The sequence below is a fragment of the Lipotes vexillifer genome, unplaced genomic scaffold (assembly GCF_000442215.2).
Source record: "Lipotes vexillifer unplaced genomic scaffold, Lipotes_vexillifer_v1.1 scaffold610, whole genome shotgun sequence".
NCBI classification, from domain to species: domain Eukaryota; kingdom Metazoa; phylum Chordata; class Mammalia; order Artiodactyla; family Lipotidae; genus Lipotes; species Lipotes vexillifer.
The window spans coordinates 1,197,080-1,213,223 of NW_006796981.1; the positions used below are offsets into that span (position 1 = coordinate 1,197,080).

Consider the following 16,144-nt stretch of genomic DNA (forward strand, 5'->3'; position numbering starts at 1 on the left):
CTCACACAGCTATTTATTTAAAATTTTTTTCAGTAGCTAAGATGTTAAGCTTAGTATGTCAATATATGGATGGAAACTAGACTTTTGGTGAGCTTGCAGTAGTATATACAGAAGTCTAATTGTAATATTGTATACATGAGACATATAATGCTATAAACCAAAGTCCAAAAAAAGTCAATATAAAAATTTCCAAATTATGGGCTTCCCTGGTGGTGCAGTGGTTGAGAGTCCACCTGTCGATGCAAAGGACATGAGTTTGTGCCCCGGTCCGGGAAGATCCCATATGCCGCGGAGCAGCTGGGCCCGTGAGCCATGGCTGCTGAGCCTGCGCGTCCGGAGCCTGTGCTCCGCAACGGGAGAGGCCACAACAGTGAGAGGCCCGCGTACCGCAAAAAAAAAAAAAAAAAAAAAAAAAAAATTTCCAAATTTTTTGGGAATTGAAAGTTGGTTCCAATTTATTTCTAAAAGATATTCAATTTTGTGTGTCAGAACTATTTAAACATTTAAATGTAACTCTGTAAATGCTTACCCAGATGCACATGTGATATGCAAAACTATGAAATATTTATAAGAATGAAAGACAGGTCAAAAATAAAACTATAAATAATTTCTAATTATATCATTTAGATAAAATATAAACAACTTATTTTTAGCCTTTTGGAGAACTAAAAAATTAACACATGACTTTATCACTTCTTAAATTAGTTCAACACTCTTTTCCTATTACATTACTTTTGGGATGTCATTTTTCAGATAACATTTTTTTTTTTTTTTTTTTTGGGTGCATATTCTTCATAATAAACCCAGGAGGGCCTGGCTTGGTAGCTCTTTTACATAGTTTGAAGCTGGTAAACCTTTGGGCCTTTTTTCAAGAGGTAACCTTGGTCATTTAGTGATCCAATAAAACTTTCGAAATCAGCTACCTGGAAGAAAATATCAAGAGTTATTAGCTCATTAAGTAATATACAAAAATATGATTTTTAAAACGAATCTCTCAAACAGTAATATACAATTGTCAAGTTTCTTATGCAAATAAAATTATCTGTACTTCTTACAGAAAAAACTACCTACATATAAACCTTGGATTCTATAATGCCTAGCTAGTCAAAAATAACTCCAGTGGGGCTTCCCTGGTGGCACAGTGGTTAAGAATCTGCCTGCTAATGCAGGGGACACGGGTTTGAGCCCTGATCTGGGAGGATCCCACATGTTGCGGAGCAACTAGGCCCGTGCGCTGCAACTACTGAGCCTGCACGTCTGGAGCCTATGCTCCGCAACAAGAGAGGCCACGATAGTGAGAGGCCCGCGCACTGCGATGAAGAGTGGCCCCTGCTTGCCACAACTAGAGAAAGCCCTTGCACAGAAACGAAGACCCAACACAGCAAAAATAAATTAATTAATTAATAAACTCCTACCCCCAACATCTTCTTTTTTTTTTTTTTTTTTTGCGGTATGCGGGCCTCTCACTGTTGTGGCCTCTCCCGTTGAGGAGCACAGGCTCCAGACGTGCAGGCTCAGTGGCCATGGCTCACGGGCCCAGCCATTCCGCAGCATGTGGGATCTTCCCGGACCGGGGCACGAATCCGTGTCCCCTGCATCGGCAGGCGGACCCTCAACCACTGCGCCACCAGGGAAGCCCCCCAACATCTTCTTAAAAAAAAAAAAAAGGATTACAGGCTGTGCGTTTAAAAATAAATAAATAAATAACCCCAGTTTGCAGAGAATCTTTTATATTTGTTTTAGTTTAGCTTCAAAACAAAAATTAGACTAACTTTTGAAATTGAGTGAGCAATTTTCTGTATAAACTGTTTTACGTGTTTAAAGTGCTATTACACCTATTTTCACTAAAACTTTTAAGTAGGTAGAGCAGGTGGAATCATGTCCATTTAACAAATGAGAAAACTGAGGTTCAACGATTTATAAGGATGACTTGCCCACAGGGCTGTCAGAATAACATGGAAACTGAGTCTTGCTATGATGTTTTCCCCTACCAAGATGTTGAAAACTCTTTAGTAGGTATGAATTTTAGATAAAAACTCTTTTTAAAGCTCTGAGCAGCTAATTTTATATCTTAAAGAAAACAAGCCTGTATTTTTAAGTACTCCAAAAACACCTATTCTGTTCTTTTAATCCAAATCTTTTGATATTAAAATATTCTACTATATTAATAAAGCCCTCCTGAAATTATTATAAAAAGATTTACTAATTATTTGGTTTATCATACCTGAATGTTTAGCTCTTTGGCAATCTGCCGAAGTTGATGAAATTGAAATAAATTATTGTAAGTTCTTTCAGCAATGTTGTTGAGAGAGGAAATAAATCTTTTTGCTGTTGACCTGTTGCTCATTCCAGAACCATGCTGGGATCGTTCAAAATCTAGTTTCCCAAATTCATCAGAGTAAGTTCCTAACATGCTTATGGGAGGGAAGAAAAACAAAGTTACCCAGTGTGGCACAGCTAAAGAAATTTTTGTCCCAGGCCTCCAGGTTATAAGAAGAAAAATGTGGGGCTTCCCTGGTGGCGCAGTGGTTGAGAGTTCGTCTGCTGATGCAAGGGACACGGGTTCGTGCCCCGGTCCGGGAAGATCCCACATGCCGCAGAGCGGCTGGGCCCGTGAGCCATGGCTGCCGAGCCTGCGTGTCCGGAGCCTGTGCTCCGCAACGGGAAAGGCACAACAGTGAGAGGCCCGCGTACCGCAAAAAAAAAAAAAAAGAAATTGTGGAAGTAGCCCTGAGGCTCACGTACCAAAGATTTAAACACGTATATTTATTGAGTGGCCACTGTGTAATTCACTATGTATGAACAGTTTGGGGATAAAAATATTTTGGACAGTTACCACTTTTAAGAAACTCCCTATATTTGCAAAGAGAAATGCATAAAAATACAAAGTTGATAGGCTACAATATAAATACCTGGCACATTATTTATTTATTTATTTATATTTTTTGTGGTATGTGGGCCTCTCACTGCTGTGGCTTCTCCCGTTGCGGAGCACAGGCTCCGGACGCACAGGCTCATGGGCCCAGCCGCTCTGCGGCATGTGGGATACTCCCGGACTGGGGCATGAACCCATGTCCCCTGCATCGCCAGGAGGACTCTCAACCACTGCGCCACCAGGGAAGCCCTGGAACATTCTTTTTCATTCATGAAAAAAGAAATTCTAAACATACTAAATTTAGGCTTCACTTGGTAAAGATGTGTTCCAGCTCCTAGTGCAGCATCTGGCAAATAAAAGGTGTTGAAAAATACTCTGGATAATGAACTAGAAAGGTTCTGCTGAGTTGCAGTAATGATAGATATTAAAGGATATGCCTATTACTCCAGCTCTCTGCTGCTTTCCTCCTATCTTCACAGTATCATCAAGGAAAGAAATAGGTACTTGACAGTAAATTTTAGCCAGAAGTCTGAAAGTACTAGTTAGACATACAATTAGCCAGCCCTGTTGCTGATTCCCTGCCTGAATTCTCTGCCTATAAATGAGACATATGTAGTCTCAAAGCCAGGATCATAGGCAAAGATGTTATTTAATCAGGAATTAATTAATCAAATATAAATTGGTCACTTCCGAGGCAGTAGGCTTATCGTGGTGAACAAAATAGGTGCCATCCCTGCCTTTAAGGAGCTCACAGGAATGAATTTAAAGGGTTACTAAAAACACAGCTTCATTTTGTTCCCTGAATAGATAGGAGCCCACATGAAAGAGAATGAACTGTACAAATAGGAATATGAGTCATCCAAGATTGTAATAATTGATAAAACAATTTGATGAATGTGTGTTTCCCCTATATAGTATAATCTTATTTATGATTAACTACTTTACCATATAATTTACCATATACTTATTTCTCATAAAACAGTTATCACAAATGCTTTAGGATACTATGTTAATAGCTAATATTTACCTTAATTATATTTATTTACCATGTGCTATCCTACTTAGTCCTTCCAGCAACCCTACGACTTAGGGACTATGCTTATTCCCATTTTATAGATGAAGAAACAAAGTCTTGGAAGGTTAAGTGACTTGCCAAAGTTACACAGCTAATGAGTGGCATATCTGTGATTTGAAGAAAAGTATGTAAAATATGAGTTACTTTCCTTAAATAGAAAAAACTCTCACAATGATCTCTTAACCTTTGAAGGTGGCTCTGTTCTCTTCTGCTTCCTAGTTTATTTCCAATTTTAAGAGAAAGCTTATGTGAACTGTTGCCCATAAATATGTTTTCATAGCTATGTGCTCTGATAATTGTGATGTATTGTCACAGTTTAGATTTTTCTTATTTAGGCTTCTGCTTCCCAGTTAAAGTGTAATTTTACAGGTTCCAAATCACGTTAAGGGCAAACATTCAAAAGTTGAGGAGACAGAAACTCTGAAATGGGGACTTCCCTGGTGGTCTCGGGGTTAAGACTCTATGCTTCCACTGCAGGGGGCACATGTTCCATCCCTGGTCAGGGAACTAAGATCCCACATGCTACACAGTGCAGCCAAAAAACAAAACAAAAACAAAAGAAACTCTCAGATGGAAGATTTAATGAATGAAAAATGATTACTAAGATCAACCTTACCATTAATGCAGTACATTTACTGAGGGCCTACTGTGTGCTAGGCATCAGTCTGGGCCCTGGGAGTACATGGTAAATGCAACAGATAAGGTCCCTTCTCTCAGAGTTTAGACTGAGAACAGAAAGCATGTTAAGTATCACAAAGCAGATAATTCACGATCTGGTCTCAACGTGTTTAACTGGGTCTTGATCTCTACCATGGAAATAATGCCAGGTAACTCCAATCATTTGGAATCAAACTAGCCTCTTTTTTCCCTGAAAATTTTTATAAAAGTTAATAAACAGTCAATTCAGGGAAACAAACTGGAAATCTCATGTGGGTGCTATTTACACTTAATAATGAGAACTCTTTTTTCAGGAATCCTGAAGAAAACTGACAGCCTGACGCTAATTCAGTTTTATGAGCAAGGCAACTTTGAGAAGTAGAAACAAATACAGGTTCTACAAGGAAAAGCACATGTAAATACTGTCTGACATGAGTATTCAGACATGCAGAACTATTCATAAACGAGCACTGTAGTATTTTTATTGAAAAGGCAATTAGAACATAATATACCTTGCTTAAGTATAATGCTCAGATATGAGAACTAATCCATGTTGTCCACAGACCTGTGGATTTATTGTAGAGAAACACCAGATTGGCTGCTTGAGGCAATCTGGGGTCTGAGGGGTCTGAGGCCTTGGGAAAGTGACAAAGGGTAAAGCCTCAAAAAACAAATGCTACAGGTGCAGGTGAGTGGCTGGGGTAGTCTGATCCTTGATTTGTTTGACTGCCAACAGTCTATGAAGTAGAAGCACACTGACACTCTTCAGTAGAGCCAGGCACCAGAAAACCCAAAGAAAGGGCGAGAGAGCATTAAAAAGAAAAGAAAACCAGGAGTGGCAATCTTGGCTCCACTCCCAAAGGTGAAGCACTTAAGGGTACATGCACAGAAAGAGAAAGATACACATACTCAAGATTGTGAGCAAAGAGGCAGCTTCTTGTCATTAAAGGGGAAGTCCCTGTTGTTGGTGCTTGTTTTCAATTAGGAAAAAATTTTAGAATCCAAGATTTCTAGAATTTTGGTTGGGTTCAGTGACTTACTTTCCTAGTGAAAAAAGGATCTCTATTAGGACTCTCAGTTTCTTATTGGTCTCGTCTCCCAGGAAGTTAGACCTACTAGAAGTCAGGCAGGCAGCTGGTTTTTGTGGCCATTCCTTTACTTCATATGCTGGGTACACTGAGCCCTGGCAGCATGTTGTATGAGAAAGTCTAGTAATTCCTATCTGTTTGCTTATAAATGATCAACTGGAGGGTCTCCAGCACAATGAAGCCAGCCTGGTAAAATTTTCACCTACAAGACCCCTCGAACCTTAGTAGTGAGTCACGTAAAAGAGAAAAAATTGATGGTTCAAGTGCTGTGTGATGCTAAACCAGTAAGATATTAAGATATAGAGGGAATTGGTTGAAAGGGTTGGTAGTCATTAATTGTTAATAATTTTATTCATTATGAGGCAGTTAGTTACTCTGGGGCCAGCAATAAAAAATTATAAGCTGTCAATTCTTTTTTTTAGCCACACCATGCAACATGTGGGATCTTAGTTCCCTGACCAGGGATGGAACATGCGCCCCCTGCATTGGCAGCTCAGTCTTAAGCACTGGACTACCAGGGAAGTCTCCAGAGAGGAGATCTTGAAAGTCGTCATCACAAGAAAATAAATTGTAACTGTGCAGTGATGAATGTTACCTAGACTTTCTGTGATCATTTTGATATACGTATATCACATACATATATAAAATCATTATGTTTTACACCTGAAACTAATAATGGTATATGTCAATTATATCTCAATTGAAAAAAAAAGGTACAGAACAGAGTAAGTTATATGCTATTTACAAGAAAGTAATGGGTGTCCTGGTAAAGAGGAAGGGTGGATGGTAAACAGGATGGAGGCAAGCCTTCTCAAAGTATGTTTTTGAATTGATTTTAGAACTATGTGAATGTATTACCCATTCAAAAAAACCTTTTTGAATAATGTAAAGATTATTTACACAGGAATATTTTAAACCAGTAAAGTACAATTTGTTCCGAGAAAAATAAGTGATCAAATGGGCTAAATAAAAATAATATTGCTTGCCCCAGTTAAATATGTAATTTGAGATGGAAAGATGACTGGTATTTCACTTAAAACAGCATTTAAAATGTAATCTTACCTATATTTCATAATTTCAACTATGTCCTCAGCATCTTCTTTGGTTGCTTCCTCTCTCAATTCCAACCTTGCTCGTGCCTTTGAAAGAAAACAACCATCTTCAGATAACAAAAGATAAATATATTTAACATTGATTGAGCAGGTATAGTATGTCTAAGTTTATTTCATTTATTCATTTAACACAAAACATTTTTGGGAAGAGGGGCTGTAGTATGAAAAGTCACAATTTAAAAAAATTATCTGAAAACTTGAGTATGAAAATTATCACTCATTTTAAAATCTACTGTTCTACTAAAATAGATTTTAGTAGATAAAAATTTTTTGAACATCTTTCTGAATGCTCATTCTAGAAGATTTGATTATGAAATAGACTTGCCTTGTACTTTCAGGAAATCATGCCTAACTAATCTGTTAAAACAACAAAGATGAGTTAATCAGATTCTAGGAGCAAAAAAGCTCAAACTCTGATCCAGCTAATTTTAACTGCCAGAGTTCTCTTAGCATTCCATAATTGTGAATAGATGTTACTGCCGTTAGAAAAACAGGCACTTACAGACCTGTTGTATATAAAATCAAATACTACTAAGATATTTGACACATTCCATGTTCCCATATGCTCACTTTTGAATCCCCAAATCCTTAGTTAACCTAAGCAATGTTCAAACTTCAAGAGTCTCCTAAGTGTCATTAAAGGAAAAAAAAACCCATTGCATAAGTAACTGGTCCTGCTTCGAAAAAAGTGGTTAAACTTTGATTGCTAAGTATATGACAACCCTTTTAAAAAAATGTGCCCACCCATTTCTAATGTCTCTCAGTAGGAAGAAAAGCAAATCATTACACAGAAAATTGAGAGAAATCTTATTACCCTCTACTCCCTTTTTAAGCCAAAAGAATGTGAACTTAAAATCAACGAACCTCTGTTAGACGAATCAAAGATTCCAGCTGCCTAGTAGTGATTGGTGAGCTATTTAAACGCTGGCTCTGTTTCCGGAGCTCAAGGTAAAAATCCTGAAGAATTTGAGTAGCTTCTGTGGATAGCCTTGGAGAGACATACTGCCGAGCATAACCAATGTACTTTCTCAATAGCTGGTGGGGAATTGGATCTATTGTTTCTCCAGGAACCACCTAAAGCATGATAAAAAGGCCCAAGATTACAAGGATAAGTAGCAAATAAAATCTTTCTGCTAAAATAACTTGTTTAGATAAATAGATCAAATAAGCCAAACACTGTAGCTCTAGCTCTCAGTCTAGCTGACTCAGATTATTTCAACTGAACTTTATATAAACTCTAGTATTATAATATAAAAGGTATTTGCTATGAAAGTTTACATACTACTGCTCTACAACAAGCAACACACTGAACTCTGACATTCAAACAAAACTGAACTGAATGATTAAGGAGAAGAAACATACCTTTAGTCTTTCTGATAGTGGTTTATCAGAAACCACTTCAAGTATAGAAGTATTTGAATCTTGACTATTCATACGAGCTACTGTGGCACTGCTAACAGCTCTCTGCTTTCCAGCCCTTATTGCAATCACATGTTCAGAAAGTAAATGATCATGATCCTCATTTGGGGTGTCTAACAGGATAAAGACTAAATCAAATCTGGATAGTAGGGCACTCCCCATTCTAAAGGTGTGAAAGAAAGAAGAAACAGTGATCAGAATTAAAACAAACAGAAAACCTAGAAAACTGTTTACTCACTTGCTTACTAATCAAGTTCCAGGTAGAACTTAAAAAAAGAAAATGAAGCTTTAGGTTAAAGAAACAAGCAATAGCTTCTGGATTCAATATACCCACCAACTCCAGAGACACACCAGGTCACGTGTGCACAGCCTTATATGTACCTATATCGGTATGTTGAGGAAGCAGTATTTTCTCACACCAGCAAAACCACTAAATTCTTCTCTATGTTCTATGTCACTCCCTATGATTTAGGATCATTGAACTGGTAAGCTAGAATGCTACATGATACATCGAAAGTTATCTGGATGAGTGGTTCTTAATCTTTTATATTTCCTATCTCACCAAAACATTGAGTCTCTCAAAGTACCTATGCCCATTTAGAAGCAAAAATACCACTTTTCTTAAAGGGGCATTTATATGTCTGTTAATCATTACAGTAAAATTGCTGTGTTTTACTTAGTCATTTCTAAATTTACCAACCAGATAACTCCTTTATTTGAGACCAACAAACTGAAATCCAGAGAGGTTAAAGAATTGGACCAACATCCTAGTGGTACCACTAAAAACCAGAATCCAAGTTCCCTGGATCCTTGCTCAATAAGGTCTTTCTGATCTTTCCAATTACAGGACTTTGTCATTTTATTAAGAAACACTAACAGATGGCTTTTTTGGTGGTAGTACAGAAATACCCAGGATCTCAAAGTACAATTGTGTTTTTTACTATGTACCATTCCTACAATAAAAGTATTTATTATTAAATATCAGAAAATTAGCTTTTTGTTTCCCACTAGAATTTAAAGTTCCAATTTTTCAATTGAGGCATCTTTTTGTCTTTTTCTCACTTATGCATCACTTGAGGCTATTTTCCCCTCCCCATACATTTTGTCCAACCTGTACAGAACAAATTAGAAGAGAAAGCATACACACACCCAGATATAAACACTGGTTTTGGAAAAAAGTGGGATCCACATATACAGATAAGTGTGTAATGTGCTCCTGTCACTTAACCATAAAGCACAGACATGTTCCCCTATCACAGTACATACAAAGCTACCTTCATTCCCCTAATTGCTACTTTCCACAGTACAGTCTTATTATATAGTTCAAGCACTTCCCTACCGATGAGGGCACTTCAAGTTATTTCTAATCTTTGGCAGTGATAAACAATGCTGTAAGACCCACCCTGTCAACATATCTTTGTGCACTCTTGTGCCTATTTCTGTGAGTATAATTCCTAAAAGAATTGGCTGGAACAAACAGAATATATTTAAAATAGTGATAAACATGTCAAGCTGTCCTTCAAAATGCTTAACTATGTATGTGAGAACCCATTTCGCCACCTCATTGCCAATAATGATTAATATTTAAAATATCTGCCCATCTGGTAGATGTCAATAGCACTTTATTGTTTTATTCTTTTTTTTTTATTTTGGGCTTGCCATGTGGCATGCAGGATCTTAGTTCCCTGATAAGGGATCGAACCCGTGCCCCCTACATTGGGAGCGTGGAGTCTTAACCACTGACTGCCAGGGAGGTCCCAGCACTTCACTGTTTTAACATGCAGTGTTCTAATACATTTTTGTCCATTTATTGGAAACTTGCAACTTCTGTGAACTCTCCATTTATGTCCTGTTATCTTCTTCATATCTATAGGCATTCAATATATTAAAGTATAAATATCTGAAGAGGCTTACTTTAAATTCTCAGAAACTGTTTTGGCTTTATTGTAGTGTCCTCCTACTGGATTGGCAGCAGCAATAATGGAAGTTCTTGCAGGAAGGCTGCAAACTATGCCAGCCTTAGCGAGACTAATACATTGCTGTTCCATGGCTTCTAACAAGGCTTGATGTTGATTCCCCATCTTATCAAATTCATCTATTCCACAGATACCTACAACCACAGTAAAATAATTCAGACAAAAAATATTCCTTTCGTCAAGTTTCAAACCTGACAAGATAGAAATTATTCCACAATAAAGCATATTTCCATTAGTTTCCAACAGTTAAGATTATAAAATGTCATACAGTACAAACTTTGTGCTTGTTTTACAGCAAATATTTATCTTATTTAACTGTTATATAATATTTAGTCATTTAGCATTTTCCTTGCGCAAGGCACTATGTGGTGAGGGTTACAAAAATGAAGATATGAGAGTGACTCTCAAAAAGCTTAAAGGCTTAAATTTGAACAGATAAGATATATATACATTTAAGATAGTATATTTTAACAACTATAATATATATGCATAATCATATGAATTTTCTGGGGGTGGGGTGGAGTTAAAAGAGGAAGGAGAATCTGGAAAGGTTTCAAGAAAAAGGCGCTATTTGAGCTGGGTCCTTTGGGAACAGTGGACAGCATGATTTGGGAAGGAACACAAAGCCTCTAAAGTCAGAATCTGTCTAGAGTGCAGTTCTCAGCAATGCCAGGTGTTGACTGTACAACTGTAGAGTTAACTGTACACTTAACCTCTTAAACATCATATGAAGACCCACCACTGAACGGGGAGGAGCGGCGGTAAGGAGTATCAGTTTTTAGATTCCACCTATAAGTGATCATACGATAAGTCTCTTTCTCTGTCTGACTTATGTCACTTAGTGTGATTGTACCTAGGTCCATCCTAGATAAAACTTTTTTTTTTTTTTTTTTTTTTTTGTTACGCGGGCCTCTCACTGTTGTGGCCGCTCCCGTTGCGGAGCACGGGCTCCAGACACGCAGGCTCAGCGGCCATGGCTCACGGGCCCAGCCACTCCACAGCACGTGGGATCCTCCTGGACCGGGGCACGAACCTGCTTCCCCTGCATCGGCAGGCGGACTCTCAACCACTGCGCCACCAGGGAAGCCCAATAAAACATTTTATGTGCCAGGTGTATTACGTCTAAACCACAGGTTTCTGGAGGCCCTCTAACATTACCTTGTAATATTTTTCCTCCGCTTCTCCCCATACCATGAGCAATTTGGTGGTCATGTCCTGAGGGCTTTGCTATGGTTAAATGTCTCTATATCTACTTTATGATCAGTCAGTCCAGGACTCTCTGGAATTGATGGTATTATTGGAAATTCTCAAGATTACTAGTAACAGTTCCTCAGAGGTGTGGACAGGGTAGGAACAAAGTCAGGCTACCTTTTTGCCACTTTTCAAAGTTTAATGCAGGAGCTGGCAAACTTTTCCTATAAACGGGCAGATGAAATCTTTTATGTTTTGTGGGCCACATATAGTCTGTCACATATTCTTGGGTTTTTGTTTGTCCTTTACAATCCTTTAAAATAGCTTGTGGACTACACTAAAATAGGCTGAAGGGTGGGTTGACTTGAGGACTAAACTTTGCCAACCCCTGGTTTTAAAGCATAAAGTTTAAGTTGTGAAAATTTTACTCTTTTTCTTGTTTGGCTACAATTGGTGTATCTTGTTGCTTTTTTTTCAAACAACTTTTTGGTCATTTCATTAGATATTGAAGAAGGGAAATATTATAAAACAGCTCTATTTCTCATTTTTTCCCCTGAAAGTCTTCAGTAAAGATTTTAGTAGGACCCTATTTATTATTTAGTAGGATTCTATTTGTTTCTAGAATCTGGTCTCGGCTAATATTCTTTTGTATTTTAACAGTGATATTTTTACCATCATAGTGCTTGGCTCATCTACATAGATTTGAAAGACAAGGCCATTGGCTTTTTTTTACTTTATTTTATTTATTTTATTATTTTTTGGCTGCGTTGGGTCTTCATTGCTACACGCGGGCTTTTCTCTGGTTGCAGCAAGCGGGGGCTACTCTTTGTTGCAGTGCATGGGCTTCTCATTGCAGTGGCTTCTCTTGTTGCGGAGCACGGGCTCTAGGAGCGCAGGCTTCAGTAGTTGTGGCTCGCAGGCTCTAGAGCGCAGGCTCAGTAGTTGTGGTGCACGGGCTTAGTTGCTCCGTGGCATGTGGGATCTTCCTGGACCAGGGCTCGAAGCCGTGTCCCCTGCATTGGCAGGTGGATTCTTAACCACTGTGCCACCAGGGAAGTCCCGGCCATGGGCTTTCAACACTGTGCATCTAAAATCACATTAGCTATCTGCACAGCTAAACCCTGTATCCCCTTCAACTTCTATTTAATGGAAAGTCTGACAGCTTAATAATGAGTAACCTCTTCCTATTTATTATTTTCTTCACCTGGTAACCTAGCAAAAATACTGTCACTTCTAATGAGCTATATAATAACCAGATATATGTTTGTTGAATTTATGCATTCATCAAATATTTACTGAATGCTTTTTATATATCAATACTATGTTCTAGGCATGCGGGATATAGCACTGCAAAGACAATATTCTCTGTCTTTGTGAAGGTTACATTCTATTCAGTGTTGGGAGGAAGACAATTAAATAAGTAGACCATATGGTATATTAGAAGGTAAGAAATGCCCTGGAAAGAAAGGTAGAGTAGGGTAGGAGAACAGGGTCTGCTGGTGGTGGTGGGGGCAGGGTTACAGTGTAAAATGTGGTGTTAAGGGAAGGCCTCACTGGGGTCAGGACTTTTGAACAAAAATTTGAAGGAAGAAAGGAAATAAGCCTTGCAGACTATCTGGGGTAAGAAGGTTCCAAAGTACAAAGGCTGCGATGCAGGAATGTGATGTGCCTGGAGTGCTGGTGGTATTCAAGGTATAGCAAGGAGGCCAGTGTAGCTGGGGAAGAGGAAATAAGAGGAAAGTAGCAGGTAATGAGGCAAAAGAGGTGATTAAAGGGTGCCTGGGCCACTAGCAAACTTGGGCTTTCACTGTGTGAGATGGGAATGCACTGGAGGGTTTTGAATAGAAGAATAATGTGATCTAAGTTTTAATGAGATTGCTCTGCCTTATTAAAAACAATAGGAAGGGCAAAGGTGGTCACAGGTATGCCAACTAGAGATCACAGTAATAATCCATGTGAGAAATGATGGCGTCTTGGATTGGGGTAGCAGCAGTGGAGAGGTGGTTGGATACTGGTTGTATCTGGAAGGTAGGGCCAACAAGATTTGCTGACAGACTGGATGTGACGTATGAGAAAAAGTCAAGAATGTCTTCACGTTTTCTGATATGAGCAAATAAAAGGATGGAAGTGTCATTTACTAAGATGGGAAACACTGTAAGAAGAATAGGTTGAAGGGGAAGATCAAGATTTTGGTTTTGGACATGCTAAGTTTGAGAAAGCTGTAGAGATACTGCATAGGCAAGGGGAAATATGTGCCTGGAGTTCAAGGGGGAGGAAACATAAATTTGGAAAATCTCAGGATATATGTAGGTAAAGAGCTATGAAGCTAGATAGGATCATCAAGAAGGTAAGTACAGACTGAGAAGAAAATAGTACAAAAACTAAGTTATCCTGAGGAGCCAACCAGTTAAAACGTTGGGGAGACGAAGAACAAGTAAAGACTGAGACTGAACAGTGAATAAAAGTAAGAGGAAAACCAGAAGAGTGCAGTGTCCTTGAAACCAAGGAGATACAGTATTCACTGAGGCAGCAGTGATCAGCTGTGTCAAACATGGCTGACAGGTACTGGATTTAGAAATGTGATGTCACTGGCAAACTGGAAGGAAGGAATGACCTCAGCTGGACTGGAACCTGGGCACTGCCTGATACATGCACAAGAATATGTTTTCCCAACAGGGTTAAAGCATCACAAAGAGAAATTTAGGTAGCAAAGCCCAACTGGCGATCTCTTCCTGCTGAGCCTTCCAACTAGATTTATTATAAACTAACCATCATATCCTAAAAAAACAAACAAAATGATATGTGTATTTCTAGTTCTTCTGGCACTCATTCTCAACTCACTGGTTGGGACGGTGCTGTCCAAATGACTCTTGGAACAGACTGTAAAGAAATTAATTGAAAAGGAAAGGGCTTAAAAAAAAGCCCCCAAATTATTATTTGCTTTGGCCTCTTACCTTGATCACCAAGTACCAGGGCACCAGCTTCCAAAGCAAAATCTCCAGAGGAACTATCTTTTGAAAGAGTTACAGTCAAACCAGAGGTGGTTGTGGTATTACCACAAACATACACACCACGTGGAGCAACACTGCACACTGCCTAATGAAACAAAGAGTTTAAGAGAATCAACCAAAGTAAAAGGGAAATAATAGCTATAGTAGTTGCTCACAAATATTAGCTATACGTCAGGTATTCTTCTAAGAGCTTTACTGTACAATCTTCATCACCACAGTAAGACGAAGGTAACACTCCTGCTACTGATGTAGAAACTAAGGTCTGAAGAGAGTAACTTACACAGCTATGAAGGTGTGACGTCAGGATTCAATCAAACCCAGGCAGCCTGATTCTGAAGTCTGTGGTCATGTGAATACTCTACACAATTCAATTTTATGCTTCATTTTCAAGTTCAAATAGCAAAAATGTAAGTACTAAGTTTAGTTTCAGAGGCTCCAATGCTTCTTTAAACATCAGGTAATAAAATGGCTCAACAGTGCTCACCTTCTGAGTAAATAAGATACGGCACGACAGAAAAGTAGTTAAATGACAAAACAGCTAAAAGCATGGATCTCTGGAATCAGGCAGACCTGTTTAAATCCTGGCTCTACCATGCATCTACTGGTGGTGCTGCTCTTGAACCTCTGAGAGCCTCAGCTTCCTTATATTTTATCACATATACTGCCTTGAGGAATAAATGAGATCGTATATGCAAGGCATTTAACCTGGTACCTGGCATACAATACATGCCCCGTGCAAGGCCGCTGTACACAGCTGTGCACCCCACAACCTTAGGAGACAGCACTTACACTGCTATCTATGTCAATAGTGCACTCTGGACTTGCGTAGCACACAACCCAAGTGATGCTTCGGTGCCTAGCTAAATAAATGGTAGCTATCATTATTTTTGTTACTTGTAATTCCTTAGTTGTTAGTTTGAGAGTATGATGGCTTGCTAAATGGTCAAAGGGAAACATAATTTAAAAATATAAACAACTCATAACTGTTAGTGTTAGCCTAATTTTTAAAAACCTTGGCTTAGTGGGGCTACCAGACTTACATGCAATTCAGATCCCCACATGCACTTTTACATGCATATTCTACCTAAGTATGTACTGTTTTCATTTTTACTATCACCTCTGTTTCAGCTATAACTGGGTACTCTGTGCCTCTGTTGTCAGGCTTATAGCATGGGTTTAGAACAGAATTAAAAAAAAAAAGGTTGACCCAATTGGCCAAAATGAACAAAACTGGGAAACACAGGATTAAATAATTAAATAAATAATAATTAATAAATAAATAATTAAATAAATATCAGATTAGAAATTAAAAGGATAACTGATTTAACACTCAGCCATAGGGAATAAATAATGACTCTGACATGAGGGACAGTAGGTTTATAATACAATGAGATCAAGAGTTTTCAATCCTGGCTGCACTTCAGAATCACCTGTGTTTATAAACATGTAGATGCTAGGACCCTAACCCAGAGATTCTTAATTCTTAAGACTGGGGACGGCCACAGTATTTTCGAAAAGCTCCAAAGGTGATAGTGATATGCGTTGCTGGCTTACCAGGTGTCACTCCAAGGAAACCAGAAGCACTCCAAACAGCTGCATCTTCTAGGGCCAGCATAAGCCCTGGAGGGGAGAACTACTAGACTCTGATTGGCACAGCCAAAATCATCTTGGGGACCAACAACAGACTGGTCATAGAAGTTTCCTTGTTTTAGACTCAGAAAGAAGCAGTGGAGATGGATA

General features: G+C 38.6%; 1 protein-coding gene across 3 annotated transcripts in view; it reads right to left on the reverse strand.

The window, feature by feature from the left end:
• Nucleotides 1-796: 796 nt before the first annotated feature.
• Nucleotides 797-16,144, reverse strand: part of MCM8 (minichromosome maintenance 8 homologous recombination repair factor) — a 35,919-nt gene continuing 20,571 nt past the window's right edge. For 2 of the 3 annotated variants that reach the window (XM_007469127.1, XM_007469128.1), the window contains 7 exons: nucleotides 14,348-14,489; nucleotides 10,141-10,336; nucleotides 8,170-8,389; nucleotides 7,672-7,881; nucleotides 6,758-6,834; nucleotides 2,225-2,414; nucleotides 831-923 (listed from right to left, as the gene is read on the reverse strand). In XM_007469127.1, coding sequence (XP_007469189.1) covers nucleotides 831-923; nucleotides 2,225-2,414; nucleotides 6,758-6,834; nucleotides 7,672-7,881; nucleotides 8,170-8,389; nucleotides 10,141-10,336; nucleotides 14,348-14,489 — 1,128 coding nt within the window. Of the gene's footprint in view, nucleotides 924-2,224; nucleotides 2,415-6,757; nucleotides 6,835-7,671; nucleotides 7,882-8,169; nucleotides 8,390-10,140; nucleotides 10,337-14,347; nucleotides 14,490-16,144 lie in introns of all 3 variants that reach the window. The other variant, XM_007469126.1, reaches the window with a different exon arrangement.